General features: G+C 45.6%; 1 protein-coding gene across 2 annotated transcripts in view; it reads right to left on the bottom strand.

Annotated features, from left to right (window-relative positions):
• Positions 1 to 23,891, bottom strand: part of LOC133350736 (A disintegrin and metalloproteinase with thrombospondin motifs 3-like) — a 73,598-nt gene that overhangs the window by 37,448 nt on the left and 12,259 nt on the right. For both annotated transcript variants that reach the window (XM_061565418.1, XM_061565419.1), the window contains exon 5: positions 9,613 to 9,824. In XM_061565418.1, coding sequence (XP_061421402.1) covers positions 9,613 to 9,824 — 212 coding nt within the window. The remainder of the gene's footprint in view (positions 1 to 9,612; positions 9,825 to 23,891) is intronic.

Genomic DNA, 23,891 nt, shown 5'->3' with positions numbered 1-23,891 from the left:
AAGCCGAAATGAAATCTCAAACCGGGACCGTTTCCCCCGAGTAAATCACCGTGCTTTGCAGCGGTAGGGATATTGTTAGTCCGCTGATCATCCTGCGGCGTACCTTCCAGCAGCATGCACACGTGTAATAGTAATGACATAACTCAGTTGGTTACTATTAATAATGTCGACGTAACTTTCTCCGTATTAAACACGGTGCATATATGAGTGGCGGTGACGCGGCCTAGCGGTGGCACGTTGCGGGGGTTCACGTTTCGAATTTGGCATCCGCCCTGCTTATTGCTGCACGTGTTTTGTAAAAAAAACTTTCTACGTATAAAAATCATCCACGCCACCTACTTTACAATGGATGTCAGAGAATCGCGTGGGGTCATTCGCAAGAGGAGGCCATCGCGTATCGGCGTCAGGGTCCACAATTTGGCAAATGAGAAAATTATTCAATTGGGCACATACACACTGGAGCAACCGTTGTCCCCTATTGGAAGGCTTGACAATGCCCCCGAGTCACCAGGGTTGCGATTTCCGCATGGAAAATGCGGAAGGAGGGTTCAAATTTTCCCGCATTTTTGCTAAAGTCAACCGCAAACGGTGGAAAGACTACTCCTATGACCGCGCGCTTTTAACAACACGTTAATGCGTTCTATTGGAAAGGATACATGCAAGGCCCAGCATCACGTAGGGCTTTGAGTTACTGATTGGAATGAATATATGATTTCCGCATTTCCGCACAAGAACCACATACTTTATTCAAATGCGGAGCCGTGATTACGAGCACATGTACATGATGTATCCTTTCCAATAGAACGCATTAACGTGTTGTTAAAAGCGCGCGGTCATAGGAGTAGTCTTTCCACCGTTTGCGGTTGACTTTAGCAAAAATGCGGGAAAATTTGAACCCTCCTTCCGCATTTTCCATGCGGAAATCGCAACCCTGCGAGTCACTCTTGCGAATGAGACTCACCCTGGTCTTTTTTAGTTCTCACTTTAAATAAAATTGAAGCCAGAAAAAAACCCCACCTAGTGTCAAATATTTCTTGATAAGTCACCTTATTTATGTGATATACATTTATTTATTTGAAAAATTGTTCCATCTATGGAATTACAATGGTATGCCCAGAGATAACCACTGCATATCGGGGAGAAACACACAACCTCCACAAGCATAATTGAAAACACCGACTTGCTGCATTACCTCTGCCAGGCACCAGTTTTCCCAGACAGTAGATATCGCAAGATTGTGATGTATGCATCTTTGCATTGTCCACGAACCCTTTCCCCAAGTCTTTGAATTACAGGTGCATACACACACACACGCGCTATACAAACACGCACAGCCATTTATGTCAATTCACTGCTGGATGAGGGCATCCACACTCCGTACAGGCCCTCATGACCATACCTGACCACACCGGTCAGTGCGTGTTGGTGAAGGCGGGGAGCATAGATTTGGGAACATAGAAGTACAGTACAATAATACATTTTATTGCACTGCCCTCTGCTGCCCACCACCTAACCCCACAGCTCCGCTGTGCATTGTGGTCACCCATTAAACCACTGTCCAGGCTCAAATACCTGCTGAGCTTTTATGGCATCTGTTGCATTGTAGGTTATTTGGTCATAGGCTCACAGTATACATATATTTCCCTTGATATAGGAGGGACCTTTGCTGCACAAGTACCATTTACACGGCTGACCTTTATTATTGTACACACAATAGATAGACTGCCAATCAAATGCATTTAAAAAAATTAACACTAAGCAAATTGCTTATTATGGACGTGCATCAAAATGTGACTGCTTTTCTGCTACGGTCTACGGATGTGACATTTAACGACGAATTTTGCAAGTTAATTTCTCTATAGCAGCAGCCTTGCGGCATTTGACGGAACAGCTCTGCAGGGACTAGTGAATAACGGCCCTTTGTTTAATGCATTACTCCGCAAAGCCTTGCGCAAGTGACACGGTCACTATAACAGCACACAGCAGAGTTGATCATGCTTACACGCGTTTCGTTTTGTAAAGCGTATAAAGTGCGAGCGGGCGGGGGGGGGCTCCACAAATCATTAACCTGGGATCCCTTTGCAGTTTGCACTCACAATTACTGGAATAAATACGCGCATTGAAACCTATTTACAAGCAAGCTTTTGTGGTTGTTCTTCCTGCAGCTGTTGTGTAGCCCGCAGCTGTATAACAATAAAGGGCCTCTGTATCGCCGAGCGCCCTGGAGGATAATCGCGCGAACGCTGGCCATTAATGCATTCCCTATAAATGTCCGACAGCTCTTTAGTGCTGACAAAGGTTAAGAAACTAAAATAATGCCACCACGAACGCGCTAAATACGACCGTGAACGCTGCGGTCGTCGAGCTGGCTGCGGGCCACGAGACCCGGCGATGGGCAGCTCAGTCAAGCGGGTCACACAACCACGCCGGTTTTCGCGCCCGCGCTGCAAAGCAAGTGTGCGTAACGCAGATGAGGGATTCCTCACTCCCGCTCCTTTCAGTTCCCACAGAAGCCCCCCCCCCCCCCACGCCCCCCCACGCCCCTAGCGTGTGCGGAGTGGAACGTCGGACGTCGCGCCAAAACAACGTGCGGCATGGCCCCAAAAACACATCAGAGGGATTCGGATGACATTTCCAAGATGGGACCGCCTTCCAGCGGCGCAACAAGCCTACGGTCAAAAACGAGAGCTTTGATCCCCGGGCTCTCGCGATGCTCACCAAACATCAAGAATAGGGGGGTGGGGCGGCGGGGGGCGGGGGGAGCAAGGAGGGCAGACGATGGAAGGCAAGGGATCAGACCATCCGCAGGGGGAGGGTGGCGGCACAGGAGCCGTGACGATTGACATACTACAAACGGCGTGGTGTGGTGGCCCACAAAACGCTGACATCACTTGTGCGGTCACCAAAAAAGGCGGTGCGGTCAGTGCAGTAACTGCTTTAATTTACAGACTCCTGAAACGGCAGCAAAAGCCATCCGTTTCCTGACAGCGCGGCAAAGAAATGCGCTGGAAAACGCACAATGTCTGGAAATCACCCTCCTCCGATCGTCGTCGCTCTCAATACCGGCTCACGCGGCTTCCTCTTCAGAGGCAGATAATACTTCAAAGGGCGCGGGGCAGGCATGCGACCACTCTCCAACCCATGCAATGGCTAGCGCGAACCCAATGGACGCTGGCATTCCTTATCAGTGGGGCAACAGGTCGTTATGGTGCTGGATGGTTCGGGGGAGGTAGGGGTGAGCAGAGGGAGGGGTAGGGGCGCTGTGAGAGAGGCTGGCATAAGGGAGCGGGGAGAGGCACGAGAGGTGGGAGGGGGTACAGGGTGCAAGAGCGTTCTTTGTTGGTAGAAACGCCGATCAACACAGCCGAGCGCTCGCTCACAAGAGAGCGATGCCTGGCACCGGGCATCATTCGGGCACTAGGAAGCCCTGGGGGAGACTCTTTACAAGCACCATCTGCACCTCGGGTTTCCCAACAGTTTATGCAGATTGAAAAACCTGGCAGCCCGATGCGTATTTGTATGTGAAAATAATTACCCCCCCCCCACCCCGCGAGCTACAGGTTTACAGGATAAAATTCTACCTTGTATCAATGCACAAATGACCACTGTTTGCTCTGCATCACAATATTTTAATGTCAACATGGGAAAGTAAACCAATCTTCATAATGTGTATTGGGTGATATTGGTTGTCAAACTCTCATAGTGCCAGCCATGTACCCTAACGAGAACACTCAGTGCTCTTGGTGCCAGCTCTCGTGGCGTTTGTAACCTCGTCCAATATTTGCAGTCAAAATCCGTGAGTGACCGATGCCAGCATAATGGTAACCAGGTGCATGAAATAAATTACGTACATGTGTGTTTTATTACGGTGTAATCTGGGCAACCAGCTAAGCTGGCAACAAATATATATATATATTTATTCATGCAACATCAGTCTAACCTTTGATATAATATCGTTTGGCGACGATATTTTTGGAATGAAAAAGCACGCTTTTGCACAATTGTGTTGCGTCGCATAAAATGCGGCCAAGTGTTTCACATCATCATTATCATCATTATCGTTGCACGCTTGCTATCCATGTCATTAAAAGCATCGGCTTTAATTTGACAAGCTTTTGATCTGGCATGCAATTTGCATGAGATTATTTTCAAATTTCGCAATGAAGACAAACAACAGTTGGAGCCTTCATTGCTGTCTGAGACTTTTCCTATCGATATCAACTGCTCGCTCACACGAGAACCCTATTGAGCCTTCTTTATCAAAAAATAAATGTGCCTGAAAACCAATTTGCCTAAATGCTGTCTCCAATGACATCATCTGCAGTGTTAATGCAGTGTCAAGACAATTTCAAGCTTAGATTTGGCGCATTAAATAATCATTGCACTGAAACGTAATACAGTCTCAACTGTGAGTTTAAACACGCTGACCCATTTTATAAACTGAAGGTGAGACTATTCTCACTTTAATGCCAACGCCATCCTAATCTAAACAGACGAAACCACAGTCTACATTATAGACTACCAGTACACTCACTCCGATTAAGCACCAGGCTACAGTCTACATTAGTGTTTTTTATTCACTTTTTTTAATTTTTCTATCTACGTGACTTTACCGAAAGAACCAAAGAATATAAGAGGAAACCACACTGCGAGCTATTCATTTACATTTTAAAGTCGTGCAAATATTTAAGATATTATTTAGCTAAATCAAACATAAATAAACTCACAAATTAAAATGCCAGATGAAAGTTTTATATATCATATACACGGAGCGGTTGTTCTTATTTTGAATCAGATAACTCTTGTTTTTTGGCGCAATTCCATCGAAAATTATCCTGATAGGATCGTCCGCGTGTCTCAGCCGGGAAGGGCAGAAAGCGGGTTCTCGCCTCGCTGCAGCTCGCAGCATTAATATTCTCGCTGCAAGCCAGGAATTCACCGTCATAAAATCGCTTTCATGTCATAGTGTTTGTCTAATGCTTGGGCCCACTCCAGGAGCCTCTGGCAGACACATGGCACACAACACGCTGAAGCTAACAGCCGCGATCGGCAGGGCAGGGAAGTGGTAACATTCGTCCCTCGGTTCGATTCCCGACTCGGGCACCTTTCTGCGTGAAGTTTGTATATTCTCCCCGTGTTTTGCAGAGCGTGAGTGTGTCGATTCTGTATGTTCTCCCCCTATTCTACATGAGTTTCCTCCAGGATGTCCGGTTTCATCCCAGAGCAAAAAATATCATACAATGTAACTTTCATTGGACAAAAATGCAAATGAAAATACCTACAAATTACTAAATTTATATTACACATAGCAACATCATTATGTATTGTGACCTTGGTGAGGCTTTCCTGGGTAAACAAGCAGACTCATATCACATACCTATGCACGAAAAAAAAATCGGAACATCATTGAGGAAATGCTTTCAGCAATTGGCATTCATATTGTCCCACCTCCGATAAGCACGATTGGCTATGTACGGTGCAAAAAAGGTTCAACATACGTCGTGTACATAAGACAGGGTGAGACAAATGTAGAGCGTGGGTAGAAGAATCGGTTGAGATTCATCTTCTGACCTCTGCTTATGTTTTGTTACAAACTTGCAAGTACTTTAAGCTGAGTCAACACATTTGGGAAGAGACAATGAAGCGCTATTCAGAACGACAGCAAACATGCACCAATTGAGAATGAAATGTTGTTATTTTATTTGCTTGTGTGGTAATGGGGCTTTGTATGACGGGGTGTGTAACGATCCATAGGTTAAAATGCATTCGTACACTCACAATACAAGCATAAAATCATTATATATGGGAGTCTATTATTATAAATTGTATATGTTTGCTTGTAATTAGTCGCATGACAGTAAAATCTATATTTTAATTCCTACAACTGGAATTTAGCCAAATGAAGTGGAAAACCAAACTTAGTTTTGATGGGGTTTTTGTGCAGTCGTCGGTGGGAACCGAGCTGAAAACACCAACCCAGTACTGATGGCGGCTGCCTGGGTTCGCATCCAGGATCTCAGAGGTACTCAATCTGTGCTCTTCCCTCTCAGCAAACTCGCTCAGAAGTGTGCCACTCCACCAGACATGAGGTTGACAAAAACATATTTTGACAACTTCCCCTCATGTTTAAAATATCTTTAAATTTTAAAGTCCGGTTCAATCTCACTTTAAAACCTCATTCTGAATGGCATTTTAAAGATTGGTAGTTATGAATTCATGAAGCCATATTGGGAAGGCTTCAAATATTTATAAGCTGTTGGTAATGGGTGTGGAAAGAATTATATGAAAAGATAGAGAATTGGCCTCCATTGCAAATCAAATGTGACGCAGAAAGCACCCGTTTTGGGATTACTGCAATGAACTGCAGCTTGAGCAAACCTTTATTTGAAAAGATTTATATTTTTTTAAAGCCATGTTCTGTAAGATTCTAAACTGAGCGTGAGACTACATATGCCTGAAGACCCGTACGCCGATCGGTGAACTAAATTACACAGTGCAATGTAATAATTGCAACATGTATTATGGAGTACGGTTAGCGTGATTACTGCTAATTAGCAATTCAGCTCACTCTCGAAATGATTGATGCAATCGTTTACACGTTGTGTCATTCCTCATTCACGTTCGAGTCTGGTGCACGATGCAACACTTCCGTAGAACTTTAACAAAAGCTTCAGTGTATGCAAACAAAAAATAAACTTTTTTTTGCGTTCTAATCATCCAGTGAGACGTGTAATCTGATAAAACCCTGTGACCTCTCAACAATGATCATCTGACCAAAGGAAACACGGAGTGAGATGAACTGCCTGGTGTAGTGGAAGCCTCTGTTGTGAGCACAACCTTCTTGGGAGAGGGGGATTAATGAAGTCCAATGCGTTGAGTAATTGCTGTTTTGGTGCAATCGCAGGATCGTCACCATCAGGTTGTATTATACATGGTTAACACATTTTTGCGGAGGGAGCTGGTAGGAACGTTGGGTTGCTCGGTTAATGGCCAGGGTCAACGGCGGCGTGGTGTATTCCGCAAATATGGCCGACTGTGAGGGCGGGCACAAGCCGGCGTGAGTAGGTTAAACGTTGAGTTTTATAAGGGCACCACGGGGTGACCAGCCCCTCCCCACCCAGCCCCATCCCTCCCACCCCCCACCCAGCCCCACCCTCCCCACCCAGCCCCTCCCCACCCTCCCGACCCAGCCCCTCCCACCCTCCCCTCTCCACCCACCTCCACCCCTCCCATTTTTGGATGCACGACGGACGGACGGACACAATAATCCGCTGTGGGCTGGTGGAACCACGTGGTTCCTCCCAGTAACTGTTTTGACTCACCTTGAGCTTTGTATAGCAAATCTAAGGGGTGGCCGACAATTTGGCGGCAATTGATCTATATGAATTAATATATTGTGAAAATAAATAAATAAACATAACATATAAGAATGAAATAGCTAATTGTATGGATAATCAATAAAAGTTTGTAAATTACATGTGTAGTGTAATAGCGCCGGCTGGTGGACAGCAGCGGCAACTGTGGTGGACAGACAGTACACACGCCGGTGACGGTGTGCACGGTGTGTTGGCAGAGGGAAGAAACTGGGGCAAGGGTCACGGAGGACCCCGTCTGGAGGCCCCTGGAACTTGCTGGCGGGTTCGAGAAGGGAGGCGCGGTCAGGGCGGAGCCAGGCCGCGCCGGGGAGCATAAAAGGAGCCGAGAATGGGGGGCTCGAGGCTGCCGGTTCTGGGAATGGACTCATCTCGTCGTTGCTGTCATCTCGTCGCCGTCGTCGCTAAACGTCTCTGCTAGATATTGCGCGACAAAGGATAGTAGTTGGCTATCTCAGTAAGCGCCGTCAGTGTTAGATGGCTAGTGTTGTGTACAGGCTAGGCTGAGCTACTGTGGAGAGTGTGCGGATGACACCGTGAAAGTTGTTAATAAATGAAAGTGCCTCCAAGAAACTCTGTCTCTGAATCGTTGACACTACACATGTGAAGGAGTAGCTTTTGGGGGCACAATTGATGTATTTTGAATCTGGTAGTCATATTATTATTATGACAAGGCTTGTTTACCCAGGAAGGCCTCACCGAGTCTCAAGACTCCCGTTCAGGAGGGTCCTGTCAAGTTTTCGCAGTCGGGGTTGCTACTGCTGCTGTGAGTAATTTCACTCGAGGCATTTGCGGGTAATTTTTCAGCATTGGAATGTTTGTAACACAGTTACATTGTGTGTGTGTCTTTTTGTAGCTGATTTTTTACTGCTTCTGTCGGTCGCTTAAAGACTGGCATTAGTCTCACATTGGCATGTGATTGCTAACAGTCAGATGCTTATTTCCAGAGACACATGGATGCCAATATATGTAAGTTAGAGAGATCATAAATATTGACCGACAGAAGTGTGGGGCTTGGGCAGGACCTGTCATCGCTAGAAGGGACGATGGCCAGTGAGTAAGACTGACAGGAAAGGAGCACGTCCAAGAGCAGGGTTGCTGCGGTGTAAACTACATCACTTGCTATGCAGGAGGTCATGGGTTCAATCCTGACCCTGACACCTGCTCTATATTTGGAGTTTGCATGTTCTCCCCGTGGTCAGGTGAATTTTTTCTCCAGGTAACTCCTGTTTTCCCCTCCAGATTTAGAAACATGAGTTTTAGAATATTTGTCTGCTATGAATTTCCACGTGATGATTGCTTTCATTTCTGGCAGGGTCGCTTCTGAAAAAACTGCTATTTAGCTCAGTGGGCCTTACCTAGTAAAATTAAAATCGTTTAATTAAGTTTAAGAACACGCCCACAGCGCAGATGGAGTGATTAGATAAACTCATGCTGACGGCTTGGGGAGAGACCTTCATTTAGCAGTGGATAGATCATGGCTGCTGTAAAAAAAGTTTTATTTTACCACGTAAGGCCCACTGAGTTATATAGCTCTCTTTTTCCAGAAATGACCTGGCCACAAATTATCGTTATGGCGGTACCTCGGGGTACCGAATAATACAAAGTGGCCGAGGCAATTAAATATTTTATTTCTGCGACAGGGGTGTCCTTAACTCCGCGACTGGGGTACCAATCAATCCGAAATCAGTGCTACTCCGCGATGTCAAAACGACAAACATCAGCATAAAAAATCCGTTATCGAAAATTACAACTTTGAATAGTGCATCGTGTAAAGCTTGTCGAGATGAATCGATTGCCGCATCGCCGACCATCAACAGATTAAAAATGACTGCATCACGGACATTGTGCGAGAGCCGGGGCACTATGGTACCATGGTATCCCGGGGTACCGCCATGAGGTTCAAATGATAGCGAAGGGGCTATGCACGTGGACATTTACCAGCTAAATACTCAAAACGCACGTTGATTCTAAACGGAGGTAAAAACTGGAGGACTCGGAGAAAAACCCACCTGACCACAGGGAGAGAGTACATGCAAACTCCAAATATACAGGCATCGAGGTATATCAAGCCAGGCAGTTAACATCTCGTCACTGTGGCGCCTATATAATGTTTGTATGTTGAAATTATTTCGCACCGTACATCGTCAACTGCGCTAATCGGAAGTGCACAGTGCTCACCGAATGTGGTGATGATGATGATAATAGTGGTGGGAAGCATAGGTGTGGTGCTACTCACGATGTTCATGAGGGTGAGCAGGTAGTTTTGCACGTGCTCCTTGCCGTGGAAACGCACCACCGAGTCATCCACGGCCAGCATCACCTCCATGTTGTACTCGTCCTTCTTGGATCCACGTCTGCTACGGCGGCGCTGCTGCTGCTGCTGCACGCTCTCCTTCAGTTGCTCCTCCACGGCGTTCGCCGTCACCGCCAACTCCACCGGCCCAAAGTCTGCAGCGTCAGGAAAAGAGTGGAGAGCGAGAGAGAACGGCCACGGGGCAGGAATTAAGCTAAACTCAACGTTTTATTTTACCAGGTAAGGCCCACTGAGCTCTATATATCTTTTTCTGAAGTGACCTGGCCACAAATGATAGCGCAACATAGTGGCTTATAATGTGTAAATTTATAGCAGCAAACATTACCAAGAAATGCGATGAAAATTCAGGTGGCATATGGCAGGATTTAAGCTAAGTCGACGCTCATGGCTGAAAACGCGACAGAGATGATTTTTCACGGAAATATGGAAGGAAAACGGAGCAGTTGGTGGGACAATGTGAGATGTTATACGGGACTGTCCATGAGAGGCGCTGAAGATCGTAAAAAATGGAAAGCAGCTGTTATGGACATCAATAATTAGTTGAGGATTACGCTATAGGTAGATTAAATACTTGCGAGTCAATGCTACAAGCAAAACTGTTTTTCATTTAAATTAAGTTGCTTACCAATACTACGTACTCACAGCCCTTTGTCAATCCACTGCTGGATGAAGGCCTTCCAATGCTTTGCATTTCTAAATTCTTTGTGACACTGTGGTCACCGTGGGTTGGTAAAAGAGAACCCAGGTCACGTTCAGACACCACTCGCCACTGATGATGGCTGGAGCTGGGAATCGAACGCAGGTAGCCAGGTTCATTGCACAGTGTGCTAACCACTGCACCACAGCTCCACCCCATAAGCTGGTTAACTAATTGAACTCAATGTGAAAGCACGCCGATATCAATGAGCTCTTTGGAAAGGGATATCTCAGTAGAAATATATTTTATAGATATGCAAAAAATAATTCATCATGAATAAAAGAGGGAATTGGTGTGTAACGTTTCACAAATATTATGAGGATTAGGTTTGAATGAATTGGTTAAGAATTAAGTCATTGTGCCCACCTGAGGGAGAATGATGGACCACAGGATATGTAATTGCTACCAAACAGAGACATGCAAGAGATGTAGTATAGAATAATAAAATACTTTATTTATTTACATGCTTGTCTGCGGTTCCTCGTGCCTCTTAGTCGTTCTCTTTCCCTCTCTTTGAGGGCGTGCGAATGTTGTGTGGTGCATTACAAGTTTAAATAATACATATTTAATTATTATTACTTAAAGTTAATTGAGAAATACCAACGGCCATCAGTATCGTCCTCTTGATTAACCTCCCACACAGTCAGTCACCCATCGTCCACCCGCCTCCGTGCCTAGGCAAGGAGGGCCCAGGCTCATGGTGTCAGGCTCCGGCTCATTAGCAGACAACCACGGATGAAGTGTAACCATTGGACCTGAACCCAGGTTGATCGTGATATGAGGAGCACCAGCGAGCTAGACAAACAGAAATAGAAATGCTTCACATCTCTGGCATATACACGTGTCAAGCCAAAGCCAGAGCGATATCCGGTGGAAGTGAGCATTCGGGGCAGTAATCATCTCCTGTTTCCAGCCCTTAGCCAGTGGTGGTAATTCCATATACCAATGGTGGCGTGGGGGGGAGGAGGCAAGTATATCCAGCGAACGTGGGATGATGGGCTGAGTGAACTCCCAACCAGAATTTGAACTCGCAACTTTCCAATTGCGAACCGCTCACTCTAATGCTGAGCCACCTGGCTGGTTTGCTTGGCATTCAATCTGCTGCGGTGGCAATAGACGTGGAAAAAAAACAACTTGGGCAAAAACTCGACCCAGGCATGCATGATTCGTGCCTTGCCAAGAGATTTTGTTTTAATATATTGAATATCTTGAGTGCTTCATCCACAATGTCAGGCCCCGTGTTACGTGAAGAGCGGCGAGGCTGCGATTGCAGCTCGCGCGCCCCAGAGCCGTGTCAGGTGAACAGTGCGTTCCACTCTCTGCCCAACTCACACGTGGTGCAGCGGCTGGAGCGCATTACCCAAGCTTGTAGCACATCAGGTACGAGGGTAAAAAGCGCAAGGTTTAGTAAAAAAATAATACTGACCATTTACTGAATTTTCTTACAATGACTTTTCTATGCAGAGGGCGCGATGTCTATTTTTTTTTTAACAAATTTTACCGAGAACATAAGCAGGAATATTTGAAGCCGATGTTGATTGGAATTTTACTTCATAGCCAAATCCTTGTTTTGTAAAAACAAATCCTAGTTTAAATATTTTAATGCATTCAATGCACAAAAGGAGAAATCAGAGTGATCCACCGTTGCTCCTGACGCAGTTGTCTGGCTTGACCACCTGAATGTGAAATTGTAGTTGATGCTCTGCATCTACATCAGCCACACAAAAGACGAATGCATGTAAAATACTTCATTTATCAATGGAGAGCTACAAAGCTTTGTCAAGCCCAAGATGCTTGTTTTTGTTATTCAACAGCGCAGAAACGCACAGAAAGATGGTGCTGAGTATTGGCAGTTCCTCAGAAAAAATATGAGGGCAACAATTCATATCACCAGATTTCTTTTGCAATTTCCTCTCCCGAGTATTGGCAGACGCGGTGATCTTGTGAGTGCCCGGGCAAATCTGCTCTCCCGTGGGAACCCAGGGGGGGGTGCAGCCGGGCAACGTGCATGTGTGAACACCCTCGTCTACGAGCGCAGAGTATCTCCAAGCCACTTCAAGGTTGAGCGGCCTTGGCCGTAACCCACCGACCCTGCCGTTCCCTCGCCCTAAAACCTGACCCCCTTGATTAAATAACTGCTCTGCGCTCGGGCAGACGTGTCATTTTTACTGCAGGGAACACTAAATCCAAACTGAATGGACGTTTTGCTGGTTCGGCCATCCATGCGATAAAACCCACTGGCTGGCACAGTGCGCTGAGGGCCATTGTGCCCAGTGTTCTTGTACAATAAGAACTTGAGGTTTTTTGCCCAGTGTGAGAGTCGCTGCCAGCCCCTCAAATTGAAGACACATTATTAGTATACGGTGATTTATAGTAGGCAACACCTCTTATATAATCCCAATGAATAAGTATTCGCTACAGCCGATTTATCAATGCATAATGCACCTGCGATCAGGATTTTACTCTTTTATTATTTTCAAGAAAAAATGGACCGTTGTGCAATTGAAACCCATCATAATGGTTGTGGTGCTGCTAAATCACATATTGAACAATTTATTATGGTGTATTTGTACATTTTATGGCTTTGGAATGTTCTTAACCCACAGAATTGCAAAGCATGCCTGTGACATAATTTATGATGATAAACGATTGTGAAAAGTCCCAACTCATCTTGCATTGTGTCACAATTAGACAGTTAATAAACAGTATTAAGTGTATTATCTAAACTTAATACCACTGACGGAGCCAGTGGGGGGGGGGGGGGTGCCACGTGCCCCCCCAATGATCCGATCGAAATTCTTAATTTCGATCAGATTATTGGAGTTTATTAGTAATAAATCGACATTTTGCGACCCCCACTGCAAACTGTGTAGCATATTATTACGTACCAGGGACTCTATGAGATGATAAGACAATAGTCTGAGTGCATAATTGGCAATAAGTAACAGAATTGTGCGCAGTTGCGTATACAGTACACGACTTCCGTGAAGGCATTCACCTTCAGCGAGCGCGATGCCGATCACACAACAAGGTTCGAATTCAAACCTCAATCGATGGCTGCGCCATCACCGCAGACGCGTCGAATAAAAAGCAGGTAACAAGTCCTTACTCACTAACAACTCCTCTATCATTTTTCATTGCTGGAGGGGTTGCCCCCCCTACCTGAAAATCCTGGCTCCGCCATTGCTTAATACTGTTTATTAACTCAGATTTTTACGTTATATTCCTGACTGTTGTACCCCTACAATACACTAAGAACATTCTAAAAGCAATCTGTAATGAAAACTCTTTCTGGGTGGAGTATAAGCGGTGAACCTCGCTAAATAACCCCCATGACTGACATGATGTGGGAAGCATTCATCCAGCCAAGGACTGGCAAAGGGTTGTAAACTATTATTGTTATTTTAATCATAGTGCATGAAGAATATAAGGAAGCACCCGTCCCTTTCTGAGCCACCAACCCGAGCTTCAACGACGAACATTATACGCCTCGAGTCACTCCGGTCAGCCTTTGTTGAGACTTTGAGGCTTACATCCTTAATGACAATAATTGCTTTGAACGTAATGAACAGACTGATGCAACCCAAGCAATTACTCTGCTAATGACACAAATTGCTCGGGCTGCCTCACTGCTTCCAGGAAGAGATCCCATCAGCGGTTTGGGTTTTGTTCGTCAGTGCGCACACCGGGCATGCCGGACGGCATCGCACTGCCAAGGATGCGTCCCTTCTTCCTGCGGGCACGGATGCATCATCAATCACAATCAGTTATCAATAGAAAAGCCCAACATCAATGTTAAATCGCCGCACGCGTGCCCCTCCGTCTCGATGCGGCCGTCACATAACGCCTAATCCCATCGGTACTTGTAATGGCAGCATACAACATTAATTATGTTTGTTTTACATATTTCGGAGTAAATTACATCGGCCTCCCACATAATGCAATAATTACAGAAATGTAATTAATGTGCGGTCATAAAAACGCGCGGAAAAAAAAATTGTTTACACAAATGGATGTGACGTAACTCGGGCACACTGCGGCACATTGTTGCTTGCGCGCGGGTGAACGTGCGGGCCCCACGGCGTGTCGGCTTGTCGAGGGACCGCGGGGGGCTGGCGCTTCGCCCGGCCTCTCAGCTGGGACGCGGCGCTGCGAGGTATGCGCACGGCTGGGGTCCCCAGCTGTGCTGGATCCGCGCCAAGGCTCTCTTCAAATCCCTCGCAATGGACCGGCGCAAGTTTCACTTTTTTGATAGTGTAACAAAAACCCGAGAAGACGAGGGGAACCGCTCTAGCATTAGCAGCAACTTCCCTTGAATTTCAAAATCAAACAGCCTCGGGACATCGGTGCAAAACGGGAGCTGTTAGAACGGATATCCCCAATACTAAATAGATTATTAGCGTTGTAATGTAATGCATAATGCCTACTAATGGCTGAAAAACGTGCATTACATTTTTGTAAAAATTGTGAGCATTAGTAGGATTAACATGCCTATATGCAGTGTAATATGTAGAAGCATAAGTGAAATGCAACTCATGTTTATAGTGCTACACAAGTAACAAGAGTGACCTCTGTGCTCGTATGGAACACACACAGGTATCAGGACTCTCCGACACGAACCACTCTACAACCAAAGGGCTCACAGGATTAGAAACACTGCAACTCTCTCTCCAGGTATCAGGACTCTCCGACACAGACTACTCTGCATCCCAGAGGCTCACAAGAACAGAGAGACTGCCACTCTCTTGTTACATTGGCACACACGTAGCCACACAACCCAGCGAGACGCACAATATCCATGAGACACAACTGCAAACTGTTATTGACATCAATATAAACTAATCTTAATATACGATTATCATACTTCACCATGCTGATTAATGCGGGTTCGTGAAGTAGATGGTAATACTTACTGCTTAGTTAGCTTCTATTACGAATACATTTAATAATAATATTATCAATTAACACGAATAACATATTTAAGGCATTGTGCTAGTAACACAAAGCTAGAACATGTTCAAGCCTGCACCATGTTATGATAAAAAAAATCAACTCTATTTGTCAATTACTTTCGCTTAACGTACAAACAAATAATGGCAGCATGAGAGAAAATAGAAAAAAATGTAGGGAACTATTTTAGGCATTGCTTTAAACGGCAAGACGTGTATGTGCATCCGAGCACTAAATGCATCGTGTTTATTTGGCACATTTTATGCATTCTGAATAAACATGGTCACATCAGCATCATTCTGCCAGATGGAGTATCCACAACTGAGAAGCGAGGACAGAACTTCTGCACATTATTACTATTAGTGTTGCGCTTGTTCGCCCAGAAAAACCTAAACAAATATTCTCAGCTCTTGTTCAGGAGGGTCCTGCCTCCTGAACAAGAGCTGAGGGTGATGTTGCTGCTGTGTGTAATCCCAATTGAGTCATTTGCAAGGTAATATTTCAGCATTTGAATATTTTGGCCAATTTCCAATCACATTGCACGTTTTGTTTCAGCTTTGAGAAGAAACTGGAGAACACGGAAGAAAACCCACGCAGAACCGGTGGAGGATATGCAGATGCAACACAGAAAGGCACCCGAGTCGGGAATCGAATCCAGTGCCTTCTTGCCACAAGGCACGAGTGTTACCACTGTGCCAGCCAGCCCCCTTCATTTGTAAAGGAAGCGGTGGGTCTAACAGCACCATGTGCTTGGCCCCAGTGAGCTGTTGTGCTCGCAGACCGAGCACAGCAATTGGCAGTGTCCCCTCGGCTGCCCCACAGACACCGTCTGCATTTAGGCCACGCTCCACGTGCTGAGTGATGCAACCTTTGGCAATGGAACAGACAGACGATACGCCCAGCGGATTAAATGCTAAATACCCTGCAGAAGACTCAGTCACCACACCGCTGCGTGTGTCACGTGAATAGCAATGGCTCGGGCGCAAATATCCATAATGCTGAGGCGAGCTGCAGGATATAGAAACACTCGAAAAAGATAACTTTTTTAAATCCCCACCATGAATGCTTGTCATTTTAAGAATCCCCAAACAGCAGGTCACTGCACTGTGCATGCTCGTTCCAGGAATAATGAATCACACGTGCGCGCACTTGTTTACGTCGCCACGTTGGCTCGATTGCGTATCGTTTTAGCGTGCACCGCAGCAGACCTCGTTTTTTTCAAAACATCAAATTTAGCTTCTTACATCAAAATCCTTACAAACCCCCGCGGAATGCAATCTATCTTGGGAGGATTCAGCATGATAACTGCCGGGCTCATGTTACTTGGCTTCGTGGAACCGCTGGCTAAATCCGTGCCCATGACATCACCGCATTTGGCAAATAATTAGGATGGGGTGGGCAAGAGCGATCGGTGAGAGGTGTCGGCCGCGCAGATCTGTTACGGCCCCAGTTGCCATGGCGGGTTATTATCCAGCAAGGCTTCCACGGTGACCCACCCATTCCTCATGCACGTGCCCCACTCATGACCATTTCAGCTGCGGTGCTGAGGAGGGCACAGGGGCGACAGCTGAGGGGAGGACAGCGAGGGAAGACTGAAGGAATAAAGTGAGGGAACGCCGAGGGAAAACAAGCCGATGGGCTGATGGGAGGGGAAGCTGATCGGCAGTAAAGCTGATGGGGAGAAAGCTTAGGGGGAGAAGCTAAGGGAAAGAAAGCTGAGGGAGAGAAAGCTGAGGGGAAGTGAGGTTGAGGGGAAATAAAGTTGATGGGGAGAGAGCTGAGTGAAGTAAATTGGATGGGGAGAAAGCTGAGGGGTAGTAAAGCTGAGGGGTAGTAAAGCTGAGGGGTAGTAAAGCTGAGGGGGAGAAAGCTAAGGGAAGTAAAGTTGAGGGGTAGTAAAGCTGAGGGGTAGTAAAGCTGAGGGGGAGAAAGCTGAGGGGGAGAAAGCTGAGGGGTAGTAAAGCTGAGGGGTAGTAAAGCTGAGGGGTAGTAAAGCTGAGGGGTAGTAAAGCTGAGGGGTAGTAAAGCTGAGGGGTAGTAAAGCTGAGGGGGAGAAAGCTGAGGGGTAGTAAAGCTGAGGGGTAGTAAAGCTGAGGGGTAGTAAAGCTGAGGGGGAGAAAGCTGAGTGGTAGTAAAGCTGAGGGGTAGTAAAGCTGAGGGGGAGAAAGCTGAGGGGTAGTAAAGCTGAGGGGTAGTAAAACTGAGGGGGAGAAAGCTGAGGGGTAGTAAAGCTGAGGGGTAGTAAAGCTGAGGGGTAGTAAAGCTGAGGGGGAGAAAGCTGAGTGGTAGTAAAGCTGAGGGGTAGTAAAGCTGAGGGGTAGTAAAGCTGAGGGGTAGTAAAGCTGAGGGGTAGTAAAGCTGAGGGGTAGTAAAGCTGAGGGGTAGTAAAGCTGAGGGGGAGAAAGCTGAGTGGTAGTAAAGCTGAGGGGTAGTAAAGCTGAGGGGTAGTAAAGCTGAGGGGTAGTAAAGCTGAGGGGGAGAAAGCTGAGGGGTAGTAAAGCTGAGGGGTAGTAAAGCTGAGGGGTAGTAAAGCTGAGGGGTAGTAAAGCTGAGGGGGAGAAAGCTGAGGGGTAGTAAAGCTGAGGGGTAGTAAAGCTGAGGGGTAGTAAAGCTGAGGGGGAGAAAGCTAAGGGAAGTAAAGTTGATGGGGAGTGAAGGTGAGGACTGAGAGCTGAGCAGTGGGGGCCCAGCGATGTGAGCTAACAGCGCGTGGCGCAGCTGGAGCACGTTCGCCTGGCTGTTATTTTGCGATGGACAAGTCCGGTTTGCTCAAAGCAGGTGGCCACGTGCGTCGCACTTTCCTTTACTCTTGACAGCTGCAATTACAAAAATTAATGGCTCCCCCCCCCCATAACCCCCATCCCCGTGTAACTTTTTTACGTGAAATGCAATATTGTTTAGTCAATTATCCCGAGTGCATTGCAAAAAAAACACAAGTAAATCAAGCAGTGCTGATATAGCTCATAGTGGAAATTCCCACCGAGGAGATACACTGCTCGCAGGGAATCGTAAATAATTACTAAATTATGGTGCTTTTGGGAAGAAAAAAGTTCTGACAAAACTAAACAGGGAGCCTCAAAACAGCGTGCGAGAAATCGCGCGGTATTCAAAACCAATATTGATTAAACAAATGAATGTGAAACGCTCAGGAACGCCATCATATTTGCGTCACAATGGGCACGCGTTGCAATTTGATACTTGCCCTAAACACGAGGAAGGAAATGGACTTTTTGTCTAATGCCACTGAAACACAAGAGACCTCATGAAGTCGCTGGCAGTGAAACACAACGTCAGGGTCGTGTAAATAACGAGAGAGGAAGGCAGTTTTAAAAGGCAAACGGGCCAATGCAATATCCCCCCATCGTGTTACAGGGTGCATTGGATTTCGTAAATATTGTACATAGTCACTATTCCGTATGTGTGTTGAACTTCTTTCGCACCGTACGTAGCCAAAAGTGCTATTCGGAGGTGCGGGATAGGACCAACGAACTAAATAGAAAAAGCAGTTCTCAAGAAATTCGTTTTCAATCTAGATTTAAAAGTGCTTAGCTCCAATGGCTTCCTAATTCTACCCAGAACACCAACACAACAACTGAGGTTAGGCTATGCAAACGTACGTGATAGTAAAGCGTGTTTTATGTACAATATCAATTTGGCAGGATATATTTGCGTGTAAAGGTGCATCACATGAGAGGTGCATGCTCAGCACTTGCAAGAGAATGCGTAATTCTGGTAAACGACACTCACACTCATTTGCAATGTGATAGTGCGAAAAACCACGTGCTTGGAAAATTGAACTTTATACCCGGATTTGATTTGATCGTAAAATGTAATTTGATAATTATTTAAATTAATGGACGACTTTCAGACAAGAGAAAAAGTATTCGGAAAGGTAAAGGATTAAATGAAAGAGATGCACTGTTAAATGAATTAGGACCTTGCAGTGTGCAGTGTGATGCAAGGGAGCCCTTCCAATTGCATGACCCAGCCAATTAATCAGAGTATAATTAATAAGAGGCCAGCATTTTCAAGAAGGGCTCAAACCCTGCTATTGCACTACAAGCAATACGACTTTTAAATAAACCTTTGAGTGATTAAAGATCGCTATGTTACGTGCAGCTGTATACATTTTAAATATACAAATTTGCACTTCAGTGACCAAAGGGGACATGGTTCATAACCGCGTAACCAGTATTGGAGAGACATATAAAGGGCCGCTGTGATCGTGCACCAAATAGAAACTCGGCCTGTAAATATTTGGCATTTGCGCACAGTATAGCAAAATTATATCCGCATTTTATTTTTGAGTCGGTAAGGACCAAAGTGGTGCATTACCATATTCCGTACAGAGAGAGCAAGCGTGGCATTTAAAACCCTGCGAACCCAACAGTAAGACCAGTAAAATCTCCGTAAGCAGCTTGGGACATCCAGCATCCAGCTTGCGTCTGAGAGCAGGCAACCCCTCACAGTTTCATCTAAGCCAAGACTGAGAAATGTGGGCAGGGTGATTGGAATGGGTGGCCTGTATTCATTTTTTCTGCCTCTTTTACTGGCAACTCATTTGCAAAGGGTCGCGACATTCGTTATTGTAACTGTGGAGGCAACTGTGCATTTGGTGTGGCTAGCAATCCATTATAGTGAAGCAAAGTTCACAAATATAATACATATTTCATAACAAAAATAAATTTGTCTTATAGTTACATCCACTACTTCATGCCTTGTAGGCAAATTAAGGGTTGTTTGCTTGTAAAACGTGTGGCCCGTTGAGCTTGAATAAAGAGGTGCTCTGTGTAGGCTCTGTGTGGTCATATAAAAAAAAACACCAAACCACACACACGCACGTACACACACACACGCACGCAAGCAAACGCGTACTAACGCGCACATTGCGTTTTCCTAAAAAAAACAATCCATCGCCACTTGCACCTGAACAGGTGCTTTATTAAAAAGTGCTGGCATTACTGCAGTTGGAGTGAATTTAGAATGACGTAGGTTTTTCACTTCCATAGGTGGAACATTAATCTTCCCGTTTCTATTTGCTTAGCACCCTGACCTTTTGGCAGCAACCTCGCTGCCCTTCATCAAGCAGTTTATAAAAATATGTGACCTCAATCAAAACAATTTGGATTCAGTGTGCAGCCCTTGAATAATATGGTGACACAGGTGGTCACCCTTTTTCAAATATATAATGGGACGGGTTATAGCATTTTCAGGAATTTAAGGTTTATTGCAGGATTAGGCATTGGTGTCTGTGACATGTGAGTTTGGACGTGATGCGCCAATGGTTTATGTATCGCCTCCTTATCTTGGGCCGCGCTTCCTCCCTAGCTCTGCTCCACCCAGGATAAATTCGAATGTTCTCAAGTGGTGGTAGTGACCAATCTGTTGGCGGCTCGACTGGAAAAGAGGGCTCACACTCTGACAAGCAGCAGGATAAAGTAGAATAGTTCATGCACACTCTGCATTACATAAACAAGACATGCTCACGCTTGCACACGATCCGTGTTCTCTGTGAACGAGACTAGGCGGAGGTGAAACGTAATGCGTTTGTGAGCTTTGTGAATGGAGGAGCTGCATGGCATACATTATAAATAAGTGTATTTCAGCTGAATGAATTTACCATGTGTAGATACATATATTCCAGATTTGAAGTTTTCGTGACTGCAAGGATCTATACTCTTTGGTTCTTTCGGTAAAGTCACGTAGGTAAAAAAAAATAGAAATATTTCTTTTTTTTACCTACGTGACTTTACCGAAAGAAACAAAGAGTATAGATACATATGTTTTAAGAAATATCAATTGCCTACTCTGCACTTTCTTACATAATCTCACTGGAACCCCAGCTGCACCATATTTGCCACATTTTAAGGGTCCGCTGTGATAGTACATAAATAATTTAATAAACATATCTCTCTTTTAACACTGCACATGCAGTAAAACACATACTCTGTGTAACACCGCCTATTAAACATCTGCAAATTTCCTACTTTGCAGTGCAATTCTGTATGCTTCGTAATTATACCCTCTCTGTATAAAATACAGGTTTCAGGTTTAACTGCTTTGTCTCAAAACATAAGAATAAATTAATGTTTACTCGTTAATTTCTGGTCCTAGTAAACCCTATACACTATACATCACAAAGCAGGCAAGCATTTCCTGTAAGCAATACATTACCAAAACTTTAGTTACTTTCTGACTGGGTAGTATATCAAGTACACACGACTCGGTGAATTATGGCAGTGCTTTTCACACTACAGGCCCCCTGGCTCCACAAATGTGCGGCTTTGCACGTCAGCTTTAAATAGATTAGTGTGATTCTCATGTTATAATTGGGAATGGTGGTGAAAGCCACCGTGAACAGTTGGAGGAGGTAAGGCCTGTATTCTGGCCCGAATAGAAAGACTTCGGAGTTTTGCGAAGAGTGTCCCGCAGGCCCTGCGACGATCACGTGACCTCGCGCATCCTGCTTAGAGGCAGCTCGCCTGACTCTCATCGCGAGGCAGATCCAATCTCAGCGCGGCCGCTGTGAGCACGAAAGAAGTTTCATTTCCCTGAGCGGTACATGCAAGATCTCTGGCGTCTGGGCTCAGCAAGCCTCAAATTAAAACAAAACGTAAACATGAAACCCAACTCGACACATTTACATATTCTCGCTTCAGCACACTTCGATATGAGACACAGTATGCTGAATGGATACATGCGGTACGGATCTTCTGTTTTAATAACGTACCATTTCATAGAAGGCATTTATGAATAACTACAATTGACTGGTGAGATGTAAGATTGGTTAGTGCACTGCACGATGACCCCATCGACCTGAGTGTGATTCCCGGCAATAGCGAACATCAGTGCTTGACCAACCCTCAATGACCAGTGTGGTGTAGTATGGTCAAACTATCTCCATGACTGACATGGGGAGGTATTAATCCAGCAGTTGATTGATAAAGGGTCTGTAAATCATTTGGTAGTTATAATATTTGCACCTGTGATTAGCACGGTTGGCTATGTACGGTTGCCTACGTACGGTGCGAAAGAAGTTCAGCATACATCCAACAACATATATGGTTGACTTGACAGATACACAGATATTCGGTGTAATTCAAAAACATATTTTGTTCCTGAAAATTTTCAAATCTGTCACGAATATGGGGGCGAGGTATTGATGTATTTGTACAGCGCCGCTTTCACAATTAACGCCGTTGTTGGCGGAGAGTCCGTGAGTCACAGCCTGGCGGGGCCTGATTCATTTGTAAGGTCAAGTGTGAAGGACCTCAAATGGAAAAGGGGGTAATAAGCTTTCGAACGGGCATCAAGGGCTGTAAAAGCCAAACACGTGCTCGCGCCCACATCCCTTTGGGCCCATCGAGGGGTATGCAGACGTACGGCAGCCGGCTCGAGAAACCCACATTCTGTTTTCCCAAGTTAACCGCGAGTGAGCTGCAGCGAAAAATAATCCAGCTTCACCACGCGTGGAGAAACGTGCAAGTAATTATATGAAGTGCATGGCAAACATCACAGGGGCCGGGTTTCGCAACAATGCCACTAAAGTCAAAATTTTTAGTTTACTGTTGTGTGCCTCCTATGAAAAGGGCATTCAGGCCCAAACAAAATAACAACTGGGAAACCAAACAAAGGAGCCGTGAGGTTAAGGTTCGTGTAAATTTTAGTGCAGGAATGTAAATTGTGCCGGCTGCACCCGGCGTGGACGGCTGTGAATTCGAGCACCGGACAGAGCGCCTCAAGTAAACCTTTGTTCTTCCCGCTCCTCCTCTTTGCATCTATAGCTCCTGCGCCACAATGCATTTGGTGTCACTAAGGAATCCGCTTATTGTTTCCAAATTGAGCCATTTAGAGATAATTTAAGCCTCTGTCCAAAAGCGAGACTCAATATTTTTGGTTCGACTCTTTGCCCGATTTATTCTCTTGCTTTTGTTACAATCTCCTTTAAATAATTGTATTTAATGCAAGCCAATGCTTGTGCATGATTCAAATTCAGCTCATCCATCGGCGGTTGTCAACAAACCAATTAACATTATCTCAAAACGGTCGTAATTTTGGGCTGACATACATAATGAAGTTTCTCCCCCCCCCTTATTCTCCTTTGAATAATCCGCAGAAATCATGCAAAATCAATAAAGGTATTCAATGCGGAGGGAGCATTATTAGGTTGATTATTATTCAGTTGTAATTAAATGACCCGTTAGTAAGAGACGAGTGGCCTTTTATTTTAAAAGCGGATTCACTCCGTAGGCGGTGCCAGAATATGACATCATGGCATTGTGCAGAGCAGCCGGGCTGACGTCAGTACATGCCCCATTGCCCATTAGTCCGCTCGGAGCTGACAGGGGCCCATTCACGGCGGAACAGTGGCCCGCAGTGATCTCATTTGGAGAACCACAATGGGGCCAACCCATCTAACCTCTCCCTCCACACTTGCTAAGCTCACCCGGCCCCCTTCCCACCTCAATCAGGTGCCCGTTGCCAGGGAAGGCCGCGTGTCCGTGGAAAAAATGTGTCCCGGTTAGTGACACGCGAGCCCGTTCTCATGCGGGTG

Source organism: Lethenteron reissneri, chromosome 34 (assembly GCF_015708825.2).
Source record: "Lethenteron reissneri isolate LAM-NWPU_2019-01 chromosome 34, ASM1570882v1, whole genome shotgun sequence".
NCBI classification, from domain to species: Eukaryota; Metazoa; Chordata; class Hyperoartia; order Petromyzontiformes; family Petromyzontidae; genus Lethenteron; species Lethenteron reissneri.
This window is presented reverse-complemented; position numbering and strand designations above follow the sequence as displayed.